The sequence below is a fragment of the Cimex lectularius genome, unplaced genomic scaffold, assembly GCF_000648675.2.
Source record: "Cimex lectularius strain Harlan isolate CLEC.00 unplaced genomic scaffold, Clec_2.1 scaffold9, whole genome shotgun sequence".
Lineage (NCBI taxonomy): Eukaryota > Metazoa > Arthropoda > Insecta > Hemiptera > Cimicidae > Cimex > Cimex lectularius.
The window spans coordinates 3,612,430-3,637,915 of NW_019392733.1; the positions used below are offsets into that span (position 1 = coordinate 3,612,430).

General features: G+C 33.8%; 1 protein-coding gene across 1 annotated transcript; it reads right to left on the minus strand.

The window, feature by feature from the left end:
* LOC106665326 (unconventional myosin-VIIa) lies at positions 1-25,486 on the minus strand. The gene is made up of 32 exons (XM_024226905.1): positions 25,386-25,486; positions 25,176-25,238; positions 22,706-22,958; positions 20,750-20,940; positions 19,726-19,944; positions 19,489-19,653; positions 19,189-19,431; positions 16,709-17,017; positions 16,505-16,650; positions 16,218-16,430; positions 15,902-16,071; positions 14,886-15,022; positions 14,674-14,819; positions 14,415-14,613; positions 14,087-14,344; positions 12,828-13,014; positions 12,592-12,746; positions 12,297-12,515; positions 12,081-12,215; positions 11,781-12,010; positions 11,382-11,574; positions 11,133-11,297; positions 10,907-11,054; positions 10,560-10,831; positions 8,607-8,743; positions 6,574-6,779; positions 6,201-6,499; positions 5,906-6,113; positions 5,543-5,820; positions 5,246-5,485; positions 4,972-5,175; positions 1-3,503 (listed from the first exon to the last, which is right to left on the minus strand). Exons 1-32 carry the CDS (start codon positions 25,461-25,463, stop codon positions 3,339-3,341), a joined length of 6,231 nt encoding a protein of 2,076 aa, XP_024082673.1. The 5' UTR covers positions 25,464-25,486; the 3' UTR covers positions 1-3,338.

Consider the following 25,486-nt stretch of genomic DNA (forward strand, 5'->3'; position numbering starts at 1 on the left):
TCATTTAAACAACTGTAAATTTATTTACAATATCAATTAGGTAACCACTATAGTTTAATAGAAATCACTGGCCAATAAACAGAAATAAAGACACCCAGGATTTTAGCTGTTAACAGTCTTATGTTACAAAAGTCTGGCTCTTAATACAAAGCTAAACAATTTTAAAAGTGTATATAAATATATATTTTAACGTTATTTAATTTTAATAATTTTATGATGCTATAAATATTTTTAATTACAATGCAGACTATTAAAGTATAATTTTTTTCTTCAAATAGAAACAAAGGCATTATAATCTACATTTTTTACAATAAGGACTTTGATAAAATATTTTATAGCATTTAATAACATAATAACATAATCTAACAAGTGTAAACACAATTACACAATTATTAGGGTCAAAGTTAATACTGCCGCTTCCATATCAGTAACATATATATAAAATATGTTACTATTTTAATATATACATGTGCTTCTTTTTTTTAACAGCTATCCCTAATTTTATAGATCTCAGTTAGTGTTACGTTTTATCTCTAGTTTCATAGGAAAAAATGTGTTTGTAAAATGTAGACTTAAAACAAATGTAACATTAAATTTTAGTTAATAATAACTCAAGTTTTTTCTTCTATTTTCAACAGATATTTACTAGATGTAAACTACAGGAGTAGAAAGAAGCCTAAGTTAAAATAATACCACTCCTGATATAAGATTTAAGTTCAGGAACTGAAAATTTGTATTTAAAGACTAAATTTTGTAGAAGGATAAATAAATAAACAAAATTGTTACAATTGTCTTTAGATGATAAAGCAGTTTAGCATTATTATGTTATAAAATTTCATTTAATAATTTGACAGTCTCAACATGTTTAAAAAAAAGCTTTGATTGTTAAATTAGAACTTTAAACTTTTAAACTTTGTATAAAGTGATTTAGCTGGCTGTGTCAAAACTCAATTGCATAAAAGTGTGTAGATTTTTCTTATCACGAGTCCTGGCAGAAAATTCAAACAAATATCATAAGCATTTTTAGTACTAATGAAATCTGATTGCAATTTGTTAAAATTAGCTGAGTAAAAAAATAATTTTCAATATTTCAGGGGGGGGGGGACAAACATTTCCCGGGCATGATGATAGTGGGTCATGACTTCATGATTTTCATTTATATATCTTAAGCCTATGTGTTAAGCGTATAAATTATTTCCATAAATTTTATATCTTGTAACAGTATTTTCATGATTACTTTTAAGTAATTATTTTTGTATACACTAAGTCAAAACAGATCTTTTTGTTGTTCTTTAACATCTGTAGGATTCTGGGGAAGATTAACAATACTAGAGGCAAATGGTATGATTTCAGGTGGATCTTAGGAAGAACTTCAGTCCAGCCCTTCTATCCTTTCCTACCTGGTTAAACAGGATGCTGAAATTTGACAAAATCCCTAATGGGGTCAAAAGAATGTTGTGAGACTGAAGTTTGAAAAACTGTACCCGGAAGGAAGCCCTAAAATATTGGCCTACGTCGACAAATTTTAAATAAAGTGGGATGAATACATAAATGATCCAACAAAGCCAGCCTGATCCCAGGAAAAGTGTATTTAATTTGTATTATTTTGAAACACTAATTTTAAATTCAATCAGAAACTAATTTTAAATTTTTCTCTTGAAGTTGGTATACTGTGCGGGCGGACTGTCATTCTTCCCCAGTGCCCTTCATACAAAAATGTATCTTTTTCTCCCAAAGCTTCTTTTGTATATATATCTATGTGTGTGTTTGTTATGTGTGATGAGCTTTCTAAAATCAGCAAATCACTTTTCCCTGAGTTCTTTTTAATACTTTTTTTGCATAATTTTTCTAGAGAATTCACTACTTTATTAGTCGATTATTACAATTATGAATAAAGTTGTAACCTCAACTTTACTTTTTATAAAATAATTTCTAAAAATTTATTGAAACAGTCAAAGTTTAACTATAAATTATATTGAATGCAATATCATAAGCAGAGATCTCATAATGATTAACTATTTGAGCATTGCTGGCCCTGTTTCATTAGACTGGGCCTGTTACATTAAAATTTGGTTTACTATGCTTCTTCTAACTCCTATGAATTTCAATTAAAAATACTTAATACAATATGTTAAATGTTGAATCTTAATATGTTCAATGCGGCTGACGTTCAGGGGAGTGTTCCAACCGGATTAAAAAAAAAAAAAAATGCCATCCTTGTAGACTGAAAATTTAAATTCCAGCTAGTGTTGAATGTGTTAAAGATCTGTAAAACTGTACATAAACTTATAGTAAATAAAGAAACTGGTAGTAGGACTGTAACATTTACATTTGTTTTTAAATTTTATAAACTTTGATCTAATAACAAATATTATGTGTGTGCAACAGATCTGCTGACGATTGGTAATTTTCATTGCAGCTTGTAAATCCCTGGTGTCTCGTTTTTCCTTATCCTTATAAAACCCACCTGTTTTCATACTTGTATACTCTCCATACAACACACAAACACACACAGACAATTTTCCGAATTTTATGGGACAATGAATCTCTTAATTTTTAAATTTAAAACTTAGCTGCTGTTTACCAGATATATATGTTCGTTTTGTATACAGTTTTCATGAAGCAATAAGCCAATTTCTGGAAGACAACATTTATGACAAAAAACTCTAAAATTCAAAAGTCACCTTATAATACTACAGATTTATCACAGTATTATTTGTTTAAAAATTAAAACAAGACAACAGCATAGAAATAAAATAATAGTTACAAATTCTCTAATGAAATTAAGTATAAACAATTATACATGTGATCTTAACTTGTTAATCGATACAGTAATGCACTAAATTTGGCTATAATATAAAACATATATACAGCATTCACAAATGTATTGAATATTAAAAATTTCCATATTTCATGAAGCATAAATTTGATATTTATTCTATTCTTTGGTTTGGTCAAAGTAGTACTTTTCACACTTGCTGGAATTGTTACAAACATTGCTTTATGGCATTAATGCATCTTACAAACCCATTTTATAGACTGATTAAACGTACAGTCATGATAAAAAACATTGATTATAGTAATTGGCATTTTAGATATTACGCTTATAATAAAGGTTGATATTACTAGCAAACTGTTATTAAAAAAAAAAAAAAAATAAATAAATAAATAAATTTTAAAAAAACAATATCACTTGATTCCAATCTCTTTCAGTTATATGACAAATTTATCGGCTTACTCGAAAAATATACAAACAGTTATAGACATCTTCAATTTATCTTTCTTACAAAACAAGGATATTAAACATGTTATTGATTATTTTAAGTTAAAGGCTGCGGTTAACTCAAATGTGGCTCTATAACCGGAGCCGGTTTGTACAGAATGCTGACTGGCCTATTGTTGAAGCTCGCCTTTTTCTTACTGTTTATCTCTCTTTTACGCATGTCATGTGGAGACTGTAGAACCTCAGTGTACTCCTTGATTAGTGTCGCTATTTGAAATGCCTAAAAAAAAAGAAAGTCGTCTGAATGAAACATAAATTAATCAATCAGGTCTAAGAAAAGTAGAAAATATCAACTAATTTCTCTAAATTATTTATATGAGTTAAAAATAACCAAGAATTATACATTTGAATTAGTATAGTTAAGGTTAAAACGAGTCAGCCTATTTACGACCTTGTGCAATGTGACCAATTCTGGTCAATTGTGCAATCCCCATTATTGTCTAGAGCTATTCGTTAAGCTTAAGCCTGCTGACTCAATAAACACTTTAAAATATTGCAAGTTAAATAAAGCCTGTGTAGGTTAACAGGAAGCTGTCAAACAAGGAAAAGGTTTCCTAATAACTGAGGAGCCACTATCAAGGCTATGGAGGCTAATAAATAATCCTCAAGCTGGATGGTGACACATTTTGATGGATGCAGTGTGACAGGCTTTGCAGCCATTTCATACAGAACATAACCTAACCTTAAGGATAAAAGGAGTCTAGCCGGACCTAAACATAAGGTTAAAATGAGTCTAACCTAACCTAAGCAAAGGGCTAAAAGAAGTGCAGCCAAACCTATGCTTTATGTGAAAAGGATTCTAACCTAACCTAAGCTTAAAAGGAGTCTAACTGGAACTAAAGAGGAATCTAACTTAATCTAAGCTTAATATTAAAAAGAGTTTAACCTAAGCTTGAGATTAAAAGGAGTCTAACTGGTCCTAAGCTTAAAAGGATTCTAACTGAAAACTAAGCTTAAGATTAAAATGAGATTGACCAAACCTAAGCATAAGGTTAAAACGAGTCTAACCTAACCTACGCTTAAAAGGAGTCTAACCAAACCTAAGCCTAAGGTTAAAAGGAGTCTACCCTAACCTTAAAAACAGTTGGTCTCTATGATCTTGTATACCACGACCAATACTGGTGTATTGTGCCTTGTTAAGCTTAAGGCTTTTTACCAGAGCCCCTATGGCAAGGGCTACCATGTGGATCAGGCCCTTGGGCTTTTCCTGTCCTATGAGTCTATCACTGCATAGGCCACCAACAAAGGACATGTTCCACTTTTTCTTCTTCTTGGTAAAATCTGCACAGGCTTCTGGTACTACAAGTATATACTTATGCCTTCAGGGTCTTCATTGTCCAGTCAGCTGTCCCACTATTATTCTAGTCCTAATACATTCTATGCTTTAGTAGGGCTCTGGAATCAGCAGTTAATATCATTATAGTCCTAACACATCCTAGGCTTTAGTAGGCTTCCAGATTCTGAAGTGTCCAGCCAGCAGTCCAACTATTATTTTAGTCCTAGGTTTAGTGTTCTGCCAATATTTTCTGAGAAACTCCTGTCTTGGGATAAGATCCCATTGAAATGAGGTCTTATTTTTAATCCATTGTCTGATAGATTTTACGTTCATGACTGAGCTTTACTAATGAGTATGATAATTAAAAAAATACAGTAATGCTTTATCATAAAATTATATATGAGATACATACTTGAGATGTAGTAAGAATAACTTTGCTTTGTTTCTTTTCACTACCGGTTATTATCATCAAACAGTTCAAAGCGGGGCTGTAGCTTAAGATACTCTCATATTCGTAACTGCAAAGAGCATTTCTTGATCGATGTTCCAGCAAATGTAAGCCGACTTGGTCCACTGCAAGCCACAACACTCTCGGCCAATTTGATGTAAATGATTGCTAAAATTTAATTTATATCCAATGTATATAATAAATTTATGCTTTATTTTATATAACTATTTTTTCATACCATAACATCGAATATTGTGGCTCTGTGTAATGGCCAACTCCTTATAAGATTTAAAAAGGCCTTTTTGGCCTCGGGCGAAGTCATTCCACGCAGGCTTTGGTGGTGGAGGGTTATTCCTTCATGGGGAACGTTTGGAACTAAGCGTGAAGGTAAGCAATGCGAGGCTACACCTCTATAATCAATATCATTTGACGTGCAATCGCCTAGTTCTACCTGTGCTTGAAGAGCTGCTAGCATCATCTAAAATTTGAAGGTAAGTCACTTTTTTTTACAATTGTTTAAATAACATCAACGTACGGCTTCTTTTTCAGCGACTGGAAATCTATCAGCTCTTAATCCATGAAGGACTTGATGATAAAGTAATTCTTTTTCAACGGGATCATCCAAATCCATATATTGATCAAGGAACAGGTGCTTTTTGAATAAGAAAAACTGATGAGGCTTTCTCGACGCTTTCGGGGCTGGTTGAGTATTTGAGTTCCTGTATCTTTCCCACTTTGACATAATATCGGCAACTTTTTCTTCTGCTATAAGGCTTCTCTCAGAATTCCCAAGGACTTCATAAATTGCATAGCCTAATAAAATTTTTACAATATTTTGTTAGCATGCAAATGCACTTTTTGACGGTTATATAATTAACAATTTTTATAAGACATTTACCCATAGCAGATTGTCTCAGGCCTATTTTATCTTTCACCAATTCCATGACATCTTTGGCTGTAGCAGAAGGATGAAATTCCACAGCGTAATACTGTCCATCCATAAAGTGAAACTTGGCGTATATAGGCCTTCTGTTAATAGTGCACATGATTTCTTCCCTTGAAGGTGCCCACTGTCTCCTACGTGTACCTTGAGTTTTATGCAAGCACTGAAAAAAACAAAAAAAAAACACTTTTTTTCATAAATTATTTCTGGCAGCGACAAATGTTAACAATATTGTCAAAAAGGAACATACCTTTTCAGCGAATCTTGCATATTTTCCTTCTTCGGTAATACAGTCACCTGAGCATCTTTTCAAGTGTGCTATTAAATACTTTCTAATGCTTCTTTGAGGAGGCAATACAACTGAACATGCAAGTGATAATAATGCCCAGTGTCTTAAATTAACCCTTGAATTTGGATCGGGATGTTCTGTTGTTTGTTTGATAAGCTGCAGATACAGTTCACCCAGTAGGGTGTCTTTGCGCATCGCTCTTTCCATTATATTTTGAATTAGATTCACATGTTCGTCTTCCGCTCTTCTGACCATTTCGCCTATTGAAAACCGAAATTACACTCTTTTGTCATTTTTAATACATTTATTGTGCTGAGTGTGAATTTGGACTTACCATTTTGTCCTAGACCAGCGTAAGTAAAAATGATGTGAAACATCTGCAGCGCAATTTGGTCTTCAGGCTCCTGAAGTTTCGTTATACTCTGGGTTAATGGTTGCCGATTGAAACACCAAAATGACATTGGATAGCCTTTGTACGTTTCTCCATGGTCAAGAGTGCTATGCTCTGCACGGAATTTATCTAAACGATGTCTGCTTAGCCTAAACAGAATACAGATATTTTTTTTATATCAGGCCCAGAAGCCAAAACACTTGCATGTTTCTTAGTTAACAGGAAAAACATTGTATCTATTGGCATTAAATATGGCAATGGGTATATTTTTTCCATGGGTTGGGTTAGATTCGGTTAGGAATGCTTAGGTTAGGTAGGGTCAGGGTTATGCATGGATTAGGTTAAATATCCATGAATCATGATTCAATGTTTTCCAAAAAGCGGAGAAAATATGTGAATGTGAAGGTATGAAATGTAAGCATATAAAATAAATTTCCTGCATTTGATTAAAAAAAAAATACATATATTTTTTTTTTTTTGAAAAAGCAATTTGGATTCGTTTTAAACGCCCTTGAAAGCATTTAAGATTTATATCAATTTAAAAAAAATTAAATTTTTTTGGTTGGATGAAGCTTTTATTCTCTAAAATCCGGTGTTCTGGATTTAAAAATTCATAACTCCTCCGAACTTTATACTTAATATAATAAATAATGCTTTTAATAATATGTTTTAAATACCAATGTTACATTTGTCTATTTATAAGAGGTTATAGATGCTAATGATGGGTGTAAATTCCTGAAACGTCAAAATAAATGAAAATAAGTAATGTATTTTTATTAAAATGTTTTCTGACATTAACCAACAAATATGATTTTTAATTTTACTTTTAATTGTAATAATTAAAAGAAATGTTATTTTGAAGAAAAAAAGGTTGATTTGAGGATACTATAAACGTTAATATGAAATAAAAAAAAGCTACATGAAATATTGCATGTAACAGGATCAGTGTGGCCCCTACTTAACGATATGTCAAAAATATTAAAGCATTTTTAATTGTACATTTGGTTTGAAAGGGCCTAACTGTAAGAATAAATTTATTTGTATGAAAGGTTAAGAGTGAACGGATGGGTCTGTGGTGGAATATAGAGTACCCACTGACCTGTCAAACTAATTAGGTTATGAGCAGTGCGATAGGAGGGCAAGATTTTGGCGTAATATCAATACCCCAGAGTGCCTCACCTTTTTAAAATTGTACATTTGGCTTGAAAGGCACTATCTGTAAGAATGTATTTATTTGCAGGAGTGGTTTACTGTGGATGGACGGATCTGTGGTGGAATATAGAGTACCCCGTAAACCTGTTAAACTAGTTAGGTTAGGTATAGAATAGGTTCTTTTTACTCTCTGTGTGCGTGTAGTGTGTGTGTTACAAGTTTGATGTATCCTACATTTCAGCAGAAGGTAAATCACCCATGAAGGGGCTAGTAAGCTACTGCATAAATGTGTAAGACAAAATGCAGAAAGGGAAAATGCAGAATAGTGCAGGCTATGACCATCTGTTTGCCTTTAAAAAAAATTACATGTAAGAAAAGAAAGAATTAATTTCTACATATCTAAGGAAATAAGTTATTTAGTTTTACGCCAGGTTTACTTTAATCAAGCTATCACTATTATGTTAGATCAGCAGCCAGTAAATCCTGTTGTTCAATACACATCTCTTACTGAACCTTTTTTTAACTGTACCTAAAGGCATTGAGTGCCCAATTGGAAAAAGTATTGGGTTCCTTGGTCCCCTGTTCTCTTTGTAAGAAACAGAGATCTTATATTGCATGCTTTTGCCTTCTTCTATTGTTTGTGTAAGTGAATTAGTGGATATTAGCATGGCGTAATTGATAGTTGAATATTAAGGACAAGTTATGTAAATGGCAGGTACATCATAAGAATTATTTAAAAATCAATGAATGTGAATATTTAGCATTGGATGTTAAAATGATCTGTTTATGGGCCAAGGGACTTCGGTGAACAATTATATATTTACCTCCTCAAAGTATTTCGAATGAATCCACCTCCTGAATCTAACGGTTTCCTCAGAATATCAGCATCAATAAGTAATCTTCGGCAAGCAACGAGATTTTGGTAAGCTCTGATTCTATCTTCATTAGTTATGGCCTTTACCTACAAGTTAAAAAATCAACATATTTCATAAAGCAATATGAAGAATGTATGATAGCCCAGGGCCGAAGATTCATGTGGTTAAGTCATATAAGGCAACATACTACATAAGGCCAAGCATTGGCCAGAGATTATTCATTAAAAAAAACTTAAGAATAAACCTCAGGATGGTGTATTGGTTATACACAACAGTCAGACCCCTGATACAAAACAAATCCACAACAGCGATGGAAACACTCTTACACATTATGTACAATAGTTAGCTTTTGAGAATGCCAACTCCTGAGATACAAATAAATAAAACCATATCTAAGAAGAAGCCATCACAAAATTCTAAAAAGAGTATTTATCCGTCACTAAATACTAGATAATTCTAGATAGAATTTAAATTAATGAAATGGCTATAATGGCACCTGATAAAATAAGAGGAAAACTCAACTTAGACAACCCAAATGATCATAGATGACAGAAATTCTCTGGAAGAAAGGTAACGTAGTTTCAGAAACATAATATGGTTTGATGGATAAAGATGGAACAGGGAATGGGTTAGGATACAGAGGATGAATTACACCCTAGTAGTAAAACCCCTTGGACTGGTTTCACCTATCTTCCAAGCTGAGGTCCATGCAATTTCTAGACACAGGAGTTGATAAAGAAGAAAATAAAAGGCACATATTACATATTTTCCGACAGTCAGGCAGCTGTAAAGGCACTAAATGTGCTTTTAGCTCCAAACTAGTCTGGTCTTTAGGAGGTTACCTTGAGGTGAGTTTCAGGACATGAAGGTATAAAAGAAAATGGACCGGTGACTAACAACAAAAGAAGGGACCCATGAGACTAGACTCCAGCTAAAGTTGAAGATGTAAAAATAGCACGATAAAGAAAAACTCAAAAGGAAGAAAGCACCAGGTATAGGCAAGCCAAGAGATTGATAAATCTCCCAGAAAAGCAGATGGCAGTACATCAAATGTGGAGCTGAAATACTAGTTTTTATCAGGATTAATAAAAAGATTTCTTGTTTTTCTAAGTTACTGCAGTACAAAAAAAATCTTTAATTTCGAATGTAGGGCTGTTGGATTCGCCTAAAATGTTGTGGCCACCGATGACCCCTAAAGATGTTTTATAAATTAAGCCAGGATGCAAAACACAATTTCCAATGAGTAAGTGGCATTAGAACTCAAAATCTTGAAAAACGAGATAATGGGACCTTATAACACAATAAAACATGTGTTGCAACAGTAGTTGAGTGGTTAAGGTGGCCAATAGGCTCTTGGCCAATAGATCCAGTGGTCGTGGGTTCGATTCCCACCATCGCCTCTGGACTTTTTTTCTGAAGCCTAAGGGGACCAGTGACTACAAAGGAAATCTACATGGCATTCATAAATGGAAGGTTTGGGGCGGGATCAGATCTCAGCGATCTTGAATTTGATCCCGACTCCATTTTGGGGGAACAACACCAGTACACTAAGGGCTCAATTCACACATGTGTTGTGAGCCCCAGAAATGGAGCCAGGAAGAAGTACAATAAGCTATACAGAGCTGCAGCGCTCAGGGGAACTCTTCTAGTTCCTGGTATCCACCACTATTTAAAAAAAAAAATTATTTAAAAAATGTATAAACTACAAAAAAATACGGTTTTAATGGTAATATGGTGCAAGGTTCGTAGTAACAACATGCACAACTTCACTGATTATGTTGCAAGTGTGCAATGTTTCTAAACTATAAAATAAAAAAAGACGAAACACATCTATGATTGTTTACCAAGAAATATAAATAATTCAATAATAAATAAAATGTGAAAAACATAAGCTTTACTTACAGGAACTTCGTTCTCAGTCATCCATGTTGATAAGGCTGGACAATAGCTTACAATTAAGGAGCCTATTTCAGTCTTTTGTTGCGTTTCAAACACAAAACATTTATGGAAGTTCTGGTCACCTTGCCTCATTAAATTAATGGTAATAAAACTATCGCTAGGGTCTAAAAATATAGATTCAATTTCATGGTATCTAAATTCATATAATACAAATTTATCATCGGCCTTTATTAACATAATGCCCTCGAAGTTAACTCCCAAAATGACACTGTTGCCTAGAATATAAAAACAAAAATGAAAATTAATATACAATTTATAAAAATTGGAAAATGTAAAAAATAAGTTGTTACCGTATGACCAGTAGCCTCTATAAGTGACAGTGAACATAGTGGTACCGTAGAGTGGATATTGCATCACACAAGACAGGTACAAGACTTTGGCCATTAAATCAGTCTTTCCAGTACCGTATTGACGATGAGCTTGGGCCAAAATTGGCACCTAGCATTAAAAAAACAAACAACAAAAAAACTCAATAGTAAGGTTTAACAAATTCAATTTTTAATTAACACTACATACCCAAACATCATCTCCTCTTATTCTACTGATCCTGTATGGCAAATAGTTATCAATGTCAGTATAATACTCTAAATGTCCATTGTCTTTTGGATTTCCGAGCGCGACTTGAGCTTGTAAACCTGCCAGCTGAACCGCTACTTTTTCACTGACTGGAAAGTCGTCGCTCTAGAAGGACAAAAGGAAATTATTATATTTTTCAATGACAACAATTGTACATTATGATGATTTTGGTTGATGATGACATCTTACCTTTACGACTGAATAAACAGCTTGAGCATACAGCATATTCACTTCGATAGGATCTTGCGATATTTCTCGTATGTTTCTGAACAGCCGTCTTTTGAAAATAAATCTATTTTCTCCACAACTCAACGTAGTGCTGTTACCTCTTCGACTGATATTAGAAAATGACGAATTTATTGATCCCATGTTAGTTTGCTTGCTAAAACATAACAGAGTAAAAAAAAAAATTATAAAAAAAATTCAAAATCTCCCAAGGGAATGAATGTACTATCGCCACTCTTGTGGTGGTTTATGGCTGATGACTTAATAGGAATAACATAGGACATTGATAAAACTGTTTAATTTCAAATGAAAAGTGGTAAATTGTACTAGGAAACTATAGCTAAAGGTTAAAATACAACTTACATTTCCCACTCGGCTATTATGTCGTATAAATAGTAATGTGCTCTAACATGCTCTTCTCCATCGGGCCGACTCTGATATATTGCCCAACCATCTAAATTTTTCAATCCCAATTTTTCAGCAAGCTTAGCAGTCGCATCGCTTGCTGTATCTGTAGGATGAACGTCGATTGCCTTCGTCCTGCCATCGAGGAAGAAGAAACGGCAGACGATGGTTCCGAGTCTTCTCATCGCCTGATAAGCGCATGAATGTGCATGTTAAATTTTTAAATACTGTGGGATTTATATTTAAATTTTAACTTACAGCTATTTCTACAGAAGAAGGAGGATATTGGCGACAGGAAGCTCGGATATTATTACAATTGTCAATACACCATTGCACGTACTGTTTTAATTTCCCTTCACACTGCAAATTCTTTTTTAAAAAGCAGATAAAGTACTGAAAAATATAGAAATGTGGTTCATTTAATAAAGTATGCAAAAAGTTTTAATTATTTTTAGCAATAAAAATGCTAAGCACCTTGAATAATAATTTGCTTGGTTGAAAAGCAACTACTGCGAGGCACAATAGGAGCCAAAGTCTTTCCGTTCCTTCAGGATTTGGGTTGTTCGTAACTTGCCTGATACACTGGACAAATATTTCATCCCTCAATTCTTCTCTTTCAAGACCAGCACCTATCACCGCCTGAATAGCTTGGACTTCATTTTTTGCTTCACCTCGCATATACTTGCAAAGTTCCTGCATAATTTAAAAATACAATAAACAAATCATAAGATATGTATGAAAGCTTAATAAATATATATTATAATCTAACCCTGAATGTACTGCAAGCAACATTAACATTATCAGGATCAAACATCTGTATATGAGATGTAGGTATACTTGAACCCTTATAATAAGTCACCATTTCATATTTTGGCATCAATTCAATTGATTTACTCTTTCTAGTTAACGTAGCTATAATTGTACCTAAAAATTATTAATTCAACAAATGACAAGAAGATTTTAACTAAAAACAATCCTTAAAAGTAATAAAACAATCAAACCCACCTTCAGGTGTTCTTTCGTGCGAATTGAAATAATTATGTGCAAATTCAACAATATCGTGGTACGTATCTTGCAACGGGTCAACATTTTTTTCTTGTAGTTCTTCCATTTCTTGTATTTTCTTTTCAACACGGAACTTCCTCCTTTGCTCCCGTTCTCCGTCTTCTTGTCCATTACAGCGCCAAGCATTCTAAATGATAATTTTTGTTGGTTCATTGTTTTTGGTAATGATAAAAAAATGCATTTCAAAATTGGAGATGATTCACAAGGCATAGCATTTTACCCGGACAGTCAAAATTAATAATATATGCTAATTTTATAATACAATAATAATTGTATAGTTACTTTATGTCTCAAAACTAGTTTTAATATAAATATGGGGGACTGCAGAAGACGAGTGATTAGTGTATCAAACTCTTGCTCCTAAATACTGCAGTAAGATTAAGATGTGTAAGATTAAGATTAGAGAAGGGATAGGTTGGGTTAGGGTTAGAAATTGGGTTAAATTAAGTTAAGCTTAGGGACATGTTGGGTTAGGTTAGGTGCAGCGTTAGGGTTAGAGAAAGGCTTAGTGTGGTATTAGGGTAGGCTTAGGACAGGTTGGGTTAAGGTTTTGTAGACAGATTAGGTTAACTTAAGCATTAAAACTGGTCGGGTTAGATTAGGTAGGGTTAGGCTTAGAGACAGGCTTGGTTAGGTTAGGCTTAGGGATAGATTGGGTTAGATATGTAACTGTTCATATTTGTTCACCTTGCAAATTATTGATAATAGTTTCAAAGTCCTGACTAAGCCAGATATATTCCTCCAAAGGGAGACACTGGACAAAGGAACTAAATGTTTTTATTTTCTTTAAAATTAGTCCACCTCATTTACATTGATTTTTTAATACAAAGGTTAGGAATAGTTAGGTTAGGTAGAGTTAGTGTTAGGGTTAGGTATGTGTTTAGGGATGGGTTGGGTTAGTGTTAGGGTTAGGTATGTGTTTAGGGATGGGTTGGGTTAGGCTTAGGCACAGTTGGATTAGTGTTATAGAGGTTAGGTTCCATGTCCATGATTCTATGTTCTTCCTTGAAGAGGGAAGAGGGGAAAATGACAGTGGGATTTTTTATTTTTAAGAATTAGACTTCTTTACGAAACAGTAACAAATATAAATATTACACATCTTTTTTGAGTGTCACACATGTACAACACTCTGGATGCGAACGGTTCATTTTCGCGGTCAATTTATACAAAATGATATACAATATGGAACTTAATCATACATGTGGTCGTGGTGAATCAGATAACTGAGGGCTGGCCAAATGGATCTTATGTGGAGGAGTTGGCAAAGGTGGTGGAGAATTATCTTCCCTGGGTCGCACACACTCATAAATTGGTTCATTTCCTTGTTTATTATGTGCAGGTGGAGGCGGTGGTGGCTCCGTTGGTTCTGGAAGTGATGGAGGTTTTAACACTTTAGTTCGACTAGACGATGAATCCATGTTGAGACCTTCAAGTTCCTGTTGTATAACTGTTTCAAGCTGAATTAAAAAGATTATGAATTAGTTTAAAACCAATTCTATAGAGGACACAGCATATTGTTATGTTCACCTCAACATCCAAATCAGAAACTAATTCGTTCATTTTTTGTCCTATTTCATCTATAATACAGTTTTTCCCCGATTGCTGTACATCCGATAGAAATGCAAATAGGTTATCTAAATCAACAGAATCTCCAGTAGGTTCGTTCAATTTTGGATTGATTTGTCCTGCTATTTGCGATAAAGCAGCAATATCTTCTGAAGCAGAGCTGAAACAATGAAAATTAATTGAAAATTGTAATAAACAATAGAACCAAAAAAATATTTACCTCTTAGAACTATCATCCTTTGTTGTTTGTGCATTTTCACTATTTTTTTTCAACTCTTCTTCTTTCTGTCTTCTTTCTTCCTCCATTTTTTCCCTTTTCCTCATTTCTTCCTCTACTCGGCGCATCTCCTTTAATGCAGCGGCAACCTGAGGAAAACACATAAAAATACATTTACTATAATTAGGTATGTATATAAAAATTATTTTCTTTACCTCTCTTGCAAATAATCCTCTTAAGTGCGATTGGATAATAATGGCTGCTCTCCTTTTTTGTAAGAAATTCAGCCTTAACTTCCAGCCTCTGTATGCATGTTGAATTTGAATAACAGCACTTCTGAGTTTTTTGAAACCTATAAAAATACAATGACTCTAAAACGTTTACTTTGGATAAAATCTAGAAAAGTTGTTGACTCAATCCTTATTTTTCCATTTATCATAACATAAAATCTAAACATATTCATATAGGCTAAAAGAAGAGAAATTCAGCTTTTCATCTGGTGCAGTTTTATTGAATTTGAATAAATTTAAGAGGAGTTATGAATTTAGTGGAACATCAGGCCAAATAAAAAAAAGCCCCACAACTAAATGATCTACCCTAAAAATTAAATATTTTTTATTTTTATAAAAATTCATAAGTAAAAGTTTTAAAAAGTGTTTAAAATGAATCTAAAAATTTTTTACATATTTTTTTTATTTTGGTTTTCCTACTTTACTGAGAGCGTCTTTTGGTTTTCATAATTTTTTATATATCAAATCTCCTTTAATACAATCCTGTATATTATTTTTTCATACTACATAAAATTGACTGACATATAATAACCTTGAAATAATAAAGACAGAAAGCCATATTTTAAAAAAGATTTTTTCAGCTCCTAGCAGCCACTGGCAAGATCGTCTGGATATGTCCAATGTTTTAGTATGCTATTTTTCTTAATAAATATTCCATACCCATCAGATGTAAAAATGTATTTATCGGGTTACTAATCATTTTATGCCATTTACCATAAATTATACATGCCTTGGAGTTTGACTGTTTTACACCCACAGGTGTGAAAAAATTAATATCTCCTCAATAATTTCTTTTATTCTGGTTATTATTTTTTTGTATCTAACGAAATATAACATAGGCAAACGATAAACTACGACTTATGTTTCAAAAGTTATCATTAGTATTACCACTAATCGAACACATCATTACTAATTATTATTAGATAAACAAATACACTTACTTTTTTTAGCAACATAGCCTTTCCACCTCTTTTGAATGATCATAGCACTTTTATGTACAATATTCTGCCGTTTATCTTCTAAAGGTTCATGAACACAACTTCTCAGAAAAACTTTCGTTTTACCAAGCTGCCACTCTTTATTGTTGATATTAAATAACTTCATTATATCTCTACAAATAATTATGAAAACATTAATCAAAAACACACAAAAATGAATAAAATTTGAATTAAAGGTCAATCAATAAAAAATTTAACAGATTATTATTGATTTTCTAATGTTTCGAGGTTTTTGAGTATTACTATTTTTTTTTAATACCTGATTGCGTTTCTTTTATCAAGTACCACTTTCCAGTTGCCAAGGCATTTGTATCTTCCAACAAAATCATCTATTGTCATATGAATCGGAAATCCTTCTTTTCTTATCCGAATAATATCCAGCATTCCCAGGTATTTCAACTGATCGAGAACTAACTTTTCATCAAATTCGTTTGACATTTTTTTCATATTAGGCTTGATGCATCTGACATACCTGTGATTTGTACAAGTTTAAAATATTGGTATTATACTCATATAAAAGAGGTCATGTTCATTATTGATAACTACCATGGGTTTGTTGCTTGAAGAACGTCAACAAGTGCTTGAAGCTGGTGTCTAAAAGTATCGCTGACCGTAGGTTTTCCTTTACTCGTACCTCTAGCCATTGTTGTCCCCGTGTTTGCCATTCTTGAATTAGAAGTTGTCAACAAATCCTAAAACAATATAAACAGCGTGTATTTTGCTGACAATTCACAATAAAACAAAAGTTACCTGATAATTTGTCAATTCTTGAACAAATTCATTTTCAGACCGGCTCATGAAATCAAAGAAAACATCTTGCTGAACATCCCTGTTTTTATCGACGAAGCCATTGATGGCGTAAGTGACTGTCCCGGCATAGTGTTCGATTCCGAATTCTTTTTCCCACTTCCTTCTATCATCACCTTTTACATACTGAGGATGGGACTCAAATTCAGTGTGAAGATTTACCAGATAGGCACCGTCTGAGCCCTCAAAACAAACATTTTCTTTAGATTTAGAGTTTAACATTGATAAGAAAGACAATTGAAGAAGTGAGCACTATAGCAGCTTTTCATAAACCTGTCCTTCTTTTTAATACATCTTTAAATTTGTCAATCAATTCAGCAATTTAGAGTCTTATTAGCCGAGGGAATGTTGTTTACAAAAGAAAATGCAACATTTACAAGCAAAATAAATAAATAAAAATAAAAAAGTATAAAAAACCTAAAGAGCTGGTTGTGCTGAAGAAAGAACCATTTCTTATAAAAAATGTGGACTAACCCTTAATTTAAAAGGACCTCAAAGTGAAAGGAAAAATAATGGACCATGGGTTAGTGTTAGTATTAGTGTTAGGTTTAAAGGTGGGTAAGTTAGTGTAAGGGTTGAAGATGGATTGGGTTAGGTGACAAATATGAACATCCACCAATTTATTTCTGATATAAAAGGTTAAAGGTTGTAGATCTCATTCCGGTATCAACTCTGAAATTCTATTCCTCTCAAAAACTTTAAAAATCCGAGTGTTTCTTTTAGCCAAATTAGCCTAATCCCTGGGAACGGTTAGGTTAAGTAATAGTAGGGTTAGGTTAGTGTTAGGGTCAAAGACAGGTTCGTTAGGTTAGGTAGGGTTAGTGCTAAAGATGGGTTAGGTTAGAACAGGCTTAGGGATGGGTTGGATTAGGTTAGTGTTAGACAAGTTAGGCTTAGGGATGGATTAGGTTATGTTAGGCTTAGGGACTGGTTGGGCTAGTGTTAGAGATGCGTTAGGTTAGGTTAGATTTAGGGACAGGTTGGTTTAGGTAGGTTTGGGTTAGTGTTAGGTTTAAAGGTGGGTTGTGCTGAGCTGAAGAAAGAACCATTTCTTTCAAAAAATACGGATTAACTCTTAACCAAACTTCCTAAACGGGAAGAAATTTTAGAAGGTCCTCGAAAATAAAGAAAACAGATTTATGAAGGTCCTCAAAGACAAAGAAAATGGATTTATAAAAGGATCACAGATACTACTTAAACATACACTCTTAGGCTGCTCGTCCATTGGAACCGAACTACGACGGCCGTTCAACAGCCGAACTATTTGATCAAACGGACGACCGGCAATATAGCCGAACGCCGTCGTCCATTGTAGCCGATTTTCATCAGTTCACGACACAGCCCAAATGGATGTAGAAGATTTGATGCTGCTTGAAAATTCTTAGTTTACATACAAATGGAATGAAAGAAATAAACAAAAATATTGGAAGTTCCATTTCTAAAGCTATCCTTGACCACAGCTTACGCTGGACATCTCTCCGATGATAGAGTGGATCACGCATGTCCCAAGAGCCTGCTCCTCAACCGCACTTATCAATTTTTCGCAATCCATCGAAATGAAAACGAAACGAAAAGGTAAGCAAAAAGCAAAGAACGGCGTTAAACAATGGTGAGCGTTTGATGTCACGTGGTTGACAGTTGAAGTCGAAGTAACCATTCGGCCGAATAGGACTGGAAAATCCAACTTTATTTGGATCGGAAAGTGCTTCGGCCGTACACGGCCCAACACGACCGAACGAATTGGTTCTAATGGACGCGTGCTCATTCGTTTCTTCACTTTTGGATCATCCGGCCCTATTTGGCCGTGCGACGGCCGAGCAAGTTCCAGTGGACGGCCTCCCCTACAGGGGATTAAAACTTAGTCATCCTTCAGTTTCTTAAATTCTTACCTTCTTAGGTATGTCATTTGTAACTTTACATTTGGACCTCCCCCCCACAATACATAGAAAAGAACAGACTGAAAATACTACTTGACAATGGAACAAAAATACAAAAAACAAATGCCTCATTCACACTACTACAACCCTTATAGATGTATGGAATTGAACTGATGCTTTCCAACCTCCAAAGAAGATGGTCTCTTCGTCCAAAATACTTCGAACCATTGACCAAGCTCCCTATTTTGTATATAATCAATGATAAAATAAAATGCAATATCAATGCTTAAAAAATAAATATAAAAAAATAAATAAATAAAATAAAAAATAAAAAATGCAAAGGCGTTGACACGGCGCTCATCACTGTNGAATCGGACCATGGACAATATGAACTTTTTTGTTCATTTTAGGGTGAAGAATCTACTGGAGAAGTTTGTAGCACGAGTAGCAATTCACCCTGTATATAACAAAAAAAAAATACTCAAGAAAATTTCATATACCAAAAAATTTTGTTGTAACAGAAGTGATTGCTAAAAGCATACTCACGATTTCTTGTTCCAAGGCAAACACATAATGATTGAAAAATTTGTGGAGTTTTTCGTTTGTATAGTTAATGCATAGCTGTTCGAATGAATTGACTGCGAAATTTTCAAAACCAAAAATGTCAAGCACGCCAAGGAATCTGGATGAATCTAATCCTGGATTTGTGCAAGTGTTGATATGATTCACTAGCCATGCAAATGTCCGGGAATACAGAGCTTTTGCCATCGCATGCCTGTTTTCAATAGCCTAAAAAAAGGAGATACATTAAAACATGTTCATATGTTAAATGTATTATTACATTACTTCTTGTAGTTTCAGTGGTATTTCAGTGATGTTCCCTCTGACATTGATCTGCCTTAGCAGGGTTACCTGAACAATGTCTGGTACTTGCAAGCCGAGCAGTTTAGCCACGTTCTCCAAAACTTCCATGTCTTCATCAGTCAATTTACACTTTTCTCCATCAATATCCTGAACAGTTATATTTTATTTTTAAAAATGTAGGTAAATAGGTGCATACAACTGAATAAAGTTGAATCTTACCTCAAAAGTAGTATTTCCGAGCCATAAAATGGCAGAGAGAACTCGAAAAATACCGTCGCACATATTCATAGGTATCCTTAATACGTTAAATGCTAATCGCAGTCCATCGAATTTCCATGCATCGTTTACACCCTCAATTTTGATGCAGCCAGATTGATTAAGATATTTATAAAATTCTGCAGGTTTCAGTCTAAATTGTTCCACTAAATCTTTGTTTCCCTAAAAGTAAATTATACACAAAATTAAATCCATCAAATGTTTGTTGTGATGTAAAACTGTACTAATAGGTAACAAAATTTATTTAATATTTCGGAACTTTCAGATTACATCCATTACACTATGTTAACAACAAAAATATTATCCTGCAGAATTTTTACCATTACATTTAGAATTTTGAGGCTGTTTATCAATTTAGGCTCATTTTATTTTCAAGTTTTTAATTAAGATATAATAGGATTACCTCATAATATAAAGGAGGAAGCTGAACTGATCATTTTGGTCTGCCTATCTCTCATTGTTCTTGTCTGTGTCATAATTGCCAAACGAACTTGTGAAAAAGTTTTCTGATAATGATTTGATGCAATCAACCATTTCAATTATTGTTTGACTTGGTAGGTTCTCAGAATGGGAAAGTATAGATAAGTTAGGCAGTATGGCTAGGATGGATTGTGAGCTTAATGTAGAACTTTTAGAAGCTGGATCGGATCAGCTCATGGTCAAAAAGAATGTTGAGGTCATTGTGTATAGTGAAGTTAGGTGACAATTTGTCTGAGGACTTTTGATTGAATGGTTTGGATGTACTGGATATTGGATGAGTTTTGATAGTCAAAACAGATTTCGGTTCTAAGTCTTTGAAGTTGTCCAAGACTTCTGTTAAGTTGTCTTGATGTTAGGATGGATAAGATAGTCAGCAGTATAAATTGTGTAAAGGATGGGACCAAGAATACTCTCTTGTGGGACCTTTCCAGTGAATAAAACAAACTGGGGAAACAATTTATATTAAATTATTAAGTAAGTTTCTTACCTTGGCTCCCTCAACTAATTGGTAAAACACGTGGTAATTTCTTTCTCCAGTACTTTGAAATGTTATTCTTGATTGCTCGAGTAGATAATCTTGTATAATGCACCCTTTGATCATCCATTTGTTATCAAAACAGACTTGCATAAATTTACCAAATCTACTTGAATTATCATTTCTAACCGTCTTAGCATTACCTAAAATAAAGTTAAAAAATTTTGAACTGCAATACTTGATCATCTTTCGTTCATATTTTATGCTGTGATTGGTGAATTCAATTTACATAACCGAACTCATATATTCAAAAATGTTTACCTCACATGTTGTATTCAAACTAAAACTTGGATAAGTCAAAAATGTTTAAAATTTATAAAAAGAAAAATAATAATAAGACTACTTGAAAAGAATAAGTGATTGATTCAGTTTTTGGATGGACTTATGTTAGGGCCTTCTTGATCATTCTAACCAACGGCTACAATAAAGTAGAAACATATTGGCGAACAAACACAGTGATTTTCTATAAGTGTAGATTCTTCTATCATAAGTGTATATAAAATAAATCTGACAGGTTCTCATGGATTGACGGTAAGCCCAAACAATTGGTCAGAACTCTGGAAATATGACCAAACTGTGGACCAACCATTTAGAGGAAGTAAGTCTTAAACTGTGGAGGGATCTTAAATGAGCAAGCAGTATGCTTTATCCACTGCCACCGAGAGCAAACCTATTAGTATACAAAGTTGCCAAAATGTAGATCCACCAGACAATGGATTAAGAATAAGTCCTTGGCCCAATGGGATTGTTAGGACTAGAATTGTAGTAGAACTGCTGACTCTAGAAGAGGATTAGAACAAGAAATAAAGTAAGACTGATGAATCTGGAGGCCTACTAAAACATATGGCGACATTTAGGGCTAGAATAATAGTAGGACTGCTGACTCCAGAGGCCTACTACAACCTAGGATGTGTTACGGTGTTAGGACTACAATGACAGTACAACAGCTGACTCCACCGTCCTACTAAAACATAGGAATACATAAATGTCCTAACACCGTAACACATACTAGGTTGTAGTAGGCCTCTGGAGTCAGCAGTCCTACTATTATTCTAGCCCTAAATGTCGCCATATGTTTTAGTAGGCCTCCAGATTCATCAGTCTTACTTTATTTCTTGTCCTGATCCTCCTCTAGAGTCAGCAGTTCTACTACAATTTGAGTCCTAACTACTAGAATGATAGTAGGAATGCTGACTCTAGAGGCCTACCAAAACCTATTGCTTTTAGGACTAGAATGATAGTAGGACTGCTGGCTCCAGAGGCCTAGTAAAAATTAGAACATTTTAGGACTAGAAAGATATAGGACTGCTGACTCCAGAGGCCTAGTAAAACCTAGAATTATTTAGCACTAGAATGATAGTAGGGCTGATGACTTTAGAGGCCTAGTAAAACTGCAGATAAACGCGCAGATATTGCCAGGAACAAGAAGAGTCTTTGATTCAGCTCATGCAGGCTGGGATTCTTAGTCATGGGAGAGGAAAAACCAAAGCCTGATCCACATGGAGCCCTAAACAAACCTTTAGGATAAAAGTAAGATAAAAATATATAAAGGTCTATTGCTACGAATGTGAGAGTGTGCTATGACTAAACAACAAATCAAATAAAGACAGGCCCTAATAAACAGATAGATTTTGAGAAAACTGTAACGAAAAATTGCTGAAATACTGTAGTATCTTACAATTTAATGCTTGAAAAGAAAGTACAGACTCTCCTGAAAAAGAGATGCGCGTCAAAATTCAAATTCATCCAGTAGAAGTGGAGTTAAAACATAATATTGGGGAAAAACACAGTTTATCTGAAAGACGGTAGCTACCCACAATGTTCATTTAATTGTCTCACCCTGGTAAAAAAAAAACATTTAAACCTTACATGTAAATTTTAGACAAAAAAAAAATCAAACAGACTTACCAAAAGCCTCTAGAATCGTATTGGCCTCCAGTATTTGTTGTTCGACCCAAGTGCTCACATTGCTCGTAACAGAACATAGGTACTGCAGTATGAATTTTGTCGTCTCCGTTTTTCCTGCTCCACTCTCACCTGATATGACACAGGACTGGTTGTTATCTTCAGTTTGCAAGTTTTTGTAAGCAGCTTCGGCAAGTGCAAACACATGGGGGTCCAGAGTTCCCATTTTCTTTCCATGGTACTCAAACACATACTCCTAAAATGTCATCCGTTTTGTAAGAAAGGGTAAACTACCGATCAGAACTAGGTATGGACATTGCAATCATGGGTAACTTAAAACAACATAATATGAAAACCAATACAGCCATGGAAGAATAGACCGGGGGGGGGGGTTAAAAGAGGTGATGTTTAATCTCCAATCCTTTGCTGTTCCCACAATGAGTTTAAAACTCAACGAAGTTTTATTACTCTCATTCCATTTTTCTAGGCTATCTTTTCATTTTATTTTATTACACATAAAAGTTAGTAGGGTTTTTTATAGAAATTGTCTTTACCGGTGGGTTGTGATGTGGAGAAGAAAGTTTTTACTCCTTGGCTTGTATCAGCAACTATTTACATTAAATTAAGACATAAACTTTATTTGACAGTTTGTCTACTCAAAATAGTTTAATAGCCTGTGAAAATTTTTTTGTGGTGTACAGGGACTTTTTTTCAGGGTGGTGTGGTTTCTTGAGTCGCCACTCTCTGAAAGAAAGAAGGCATTCCTTGCGTCCTGCCTCTGGCTCCAGGCGCTATCGATTTCCATTAGATTTGGAACCGCAATTTCAGAAACTCTTAAATTGACTTAACACATGGCCTTAAACAGGTAAATTAGGCATAAAAAATATCTCATTTTTTTTATTTACTAGAAATAACACTTAGTACTTGTATTTTCTATGATTGAAACAACTCACTACTTTAAACAATAAAAAATAGTGATCAATTCATCCAGGGCAGAACTTTAAGAGCAACTGTCAAGATCATAATCAATAATAACGGATCATTGGGCATCTAGGGCTTTGAAAATCGTATAATGATTAAGCAACATTTCAATTAAAGGACATAAGCAATAAACACTTTAAAAAAAAAAGTAATCCCTGTCACACAGGAGGGCTTAACATCCACCTGCCCATTGGGCATCGAGGTTGAGGGGGCAGAACCATTAAAAGTACCTTTTTCTAAATTAATTTCAAATTGAAGTCCAAGTGCTATGCCCCGACTAGCATGGTGAAGATGAGAATCAATAAAAAAAAATGCACATAGTATAAATTTACATGACGTAGATTCCCCCCCCCCACTAAGACAACTTAATAGAAGTCTTGGACTTCTACAAAGACTGTTTAGGCCCAAAATCTTGCATAAAGGGTTCCGAGGCCACGTGCTATTTTACATATCCAATCCTTCCAATCAAAAGTCCTCTGATGCATTGTGGAAGCTTCTTAATACGTCAATAACCTAGCTTTCCAACCTCTTAATCCATCCTAGCCCTACTGTCAAGACCTTTTTGCACTTTTCCATCGAGACTCCTTCAAGTTGCTAAAAATGGCTTTCACACCAAAGAGACAAAAATGTGCCCATAAAAATATAGTTTTCTGCTTTTGTTATGCATGTATTTCATAGGCACTATATTCGATTGATCATTTGGGCATTTTTTTCTCTGATGTTCAGTATGCGGAATTCAAAAGTTCATAACTCCTCTGAATTTTATCAAAATTTAACGGCAGTACAAAAGTTAGAAAGGCTAATTTCTCTACATTCACATTATATCAAATATGTTTAGATTTTATGCCATTATAAATGAGAAAAATTAGCATGAAATCAACAAACGCTCCTGAAATTTTTTATTTTATACCTCTGGTTTTGATTTTTTTTTAGGGAGGACAGGTTGTGCCATTACATGTAGATTATAGGACTCCAATTTATTGTAAAATTTCCGGAAGATCGCTGGAGACGTTTCAGAGTTAACAGCACTTTTGTGACTTTAAAAACAAAATTGCAGCCATTTTTAGAAGATGAATATTTTGAGAGAAAAATTAAATTTTTTTTAATTAAAAAAAAAAAAAAAAAAAAAAAAAAAAATCAGCGCCGTGCCACTGACCTTGTGTGCACCAAGCTTAAGAGTTATCAACTTAGCACAACAGAGAAAAAAATTTTCCTACAAGCCCAAAAATGTCTATTTTTTTTGTTTGCTATAAAACTTCATATTTGAGGGCTTTAAAGGATGCTTAAAATGAATCCAAGATTGTTTCTTTAAACACTTTCTATTTACCTACTTTACAGAGAGCGTCTTTTGGTTTTTGTACATTTTTATATACGTAATCTTATTTAATATAAATCCTGCATATTATTTTCTTATCCTAGGTAATAAAACTAAACTTCTTGGAGAGAAACAAGACTTTAAAAAAGTTTGAGTTTTTTTAATGTGAGTACTTACTGAAGAATATATATCCAGATCTTTATATGGATTAACAGCAACCAGTATCGTCCCAGTATATGTCTAACAAAAGGTTCAGGAAAATATAAAAACACACACTTCAAAATTTAAAAAAAACAAAAACCTAGTCAAAAGGCAATTTGAAAACAAAGGAAAAAAATGAAAATTCAATTTTTGAAATAAACCATGAGTTGTCAAGACAAAGGATACATATATGATGTTATGGTCGTATCGAACTTTAAGGTTTTCTTGGATTCTGACTTCATCTATGTCCGATATAAGTGTCATATCAGGTACTCCAACATGATCCC

Excerpts from the sequence above, each read along its gene's own strand:
- LOC106665326 (XM_024226905.1), bottom strand. The coding sequence starts at position 25,463 with ATGACACTTATATCGGACATAGATGAAGTCAGAATCCAAGAAAACCTT. Across the intron at positions 14,820-14,885 it reads GAGGATTATTTGCAAGAGAG|GTTGCCGCTGCATTAAAGGA; the intron begins GTAAAGAAAATA and ends TGTTTTCCTCAG. Across the intron at positions 5,176-5,245 it reads CCACAATATTCGATGTTATG|CAATCATTTACATCAAATTG; the intron begins GTATGAAAAAAT and ends ATTAAATTTTAG.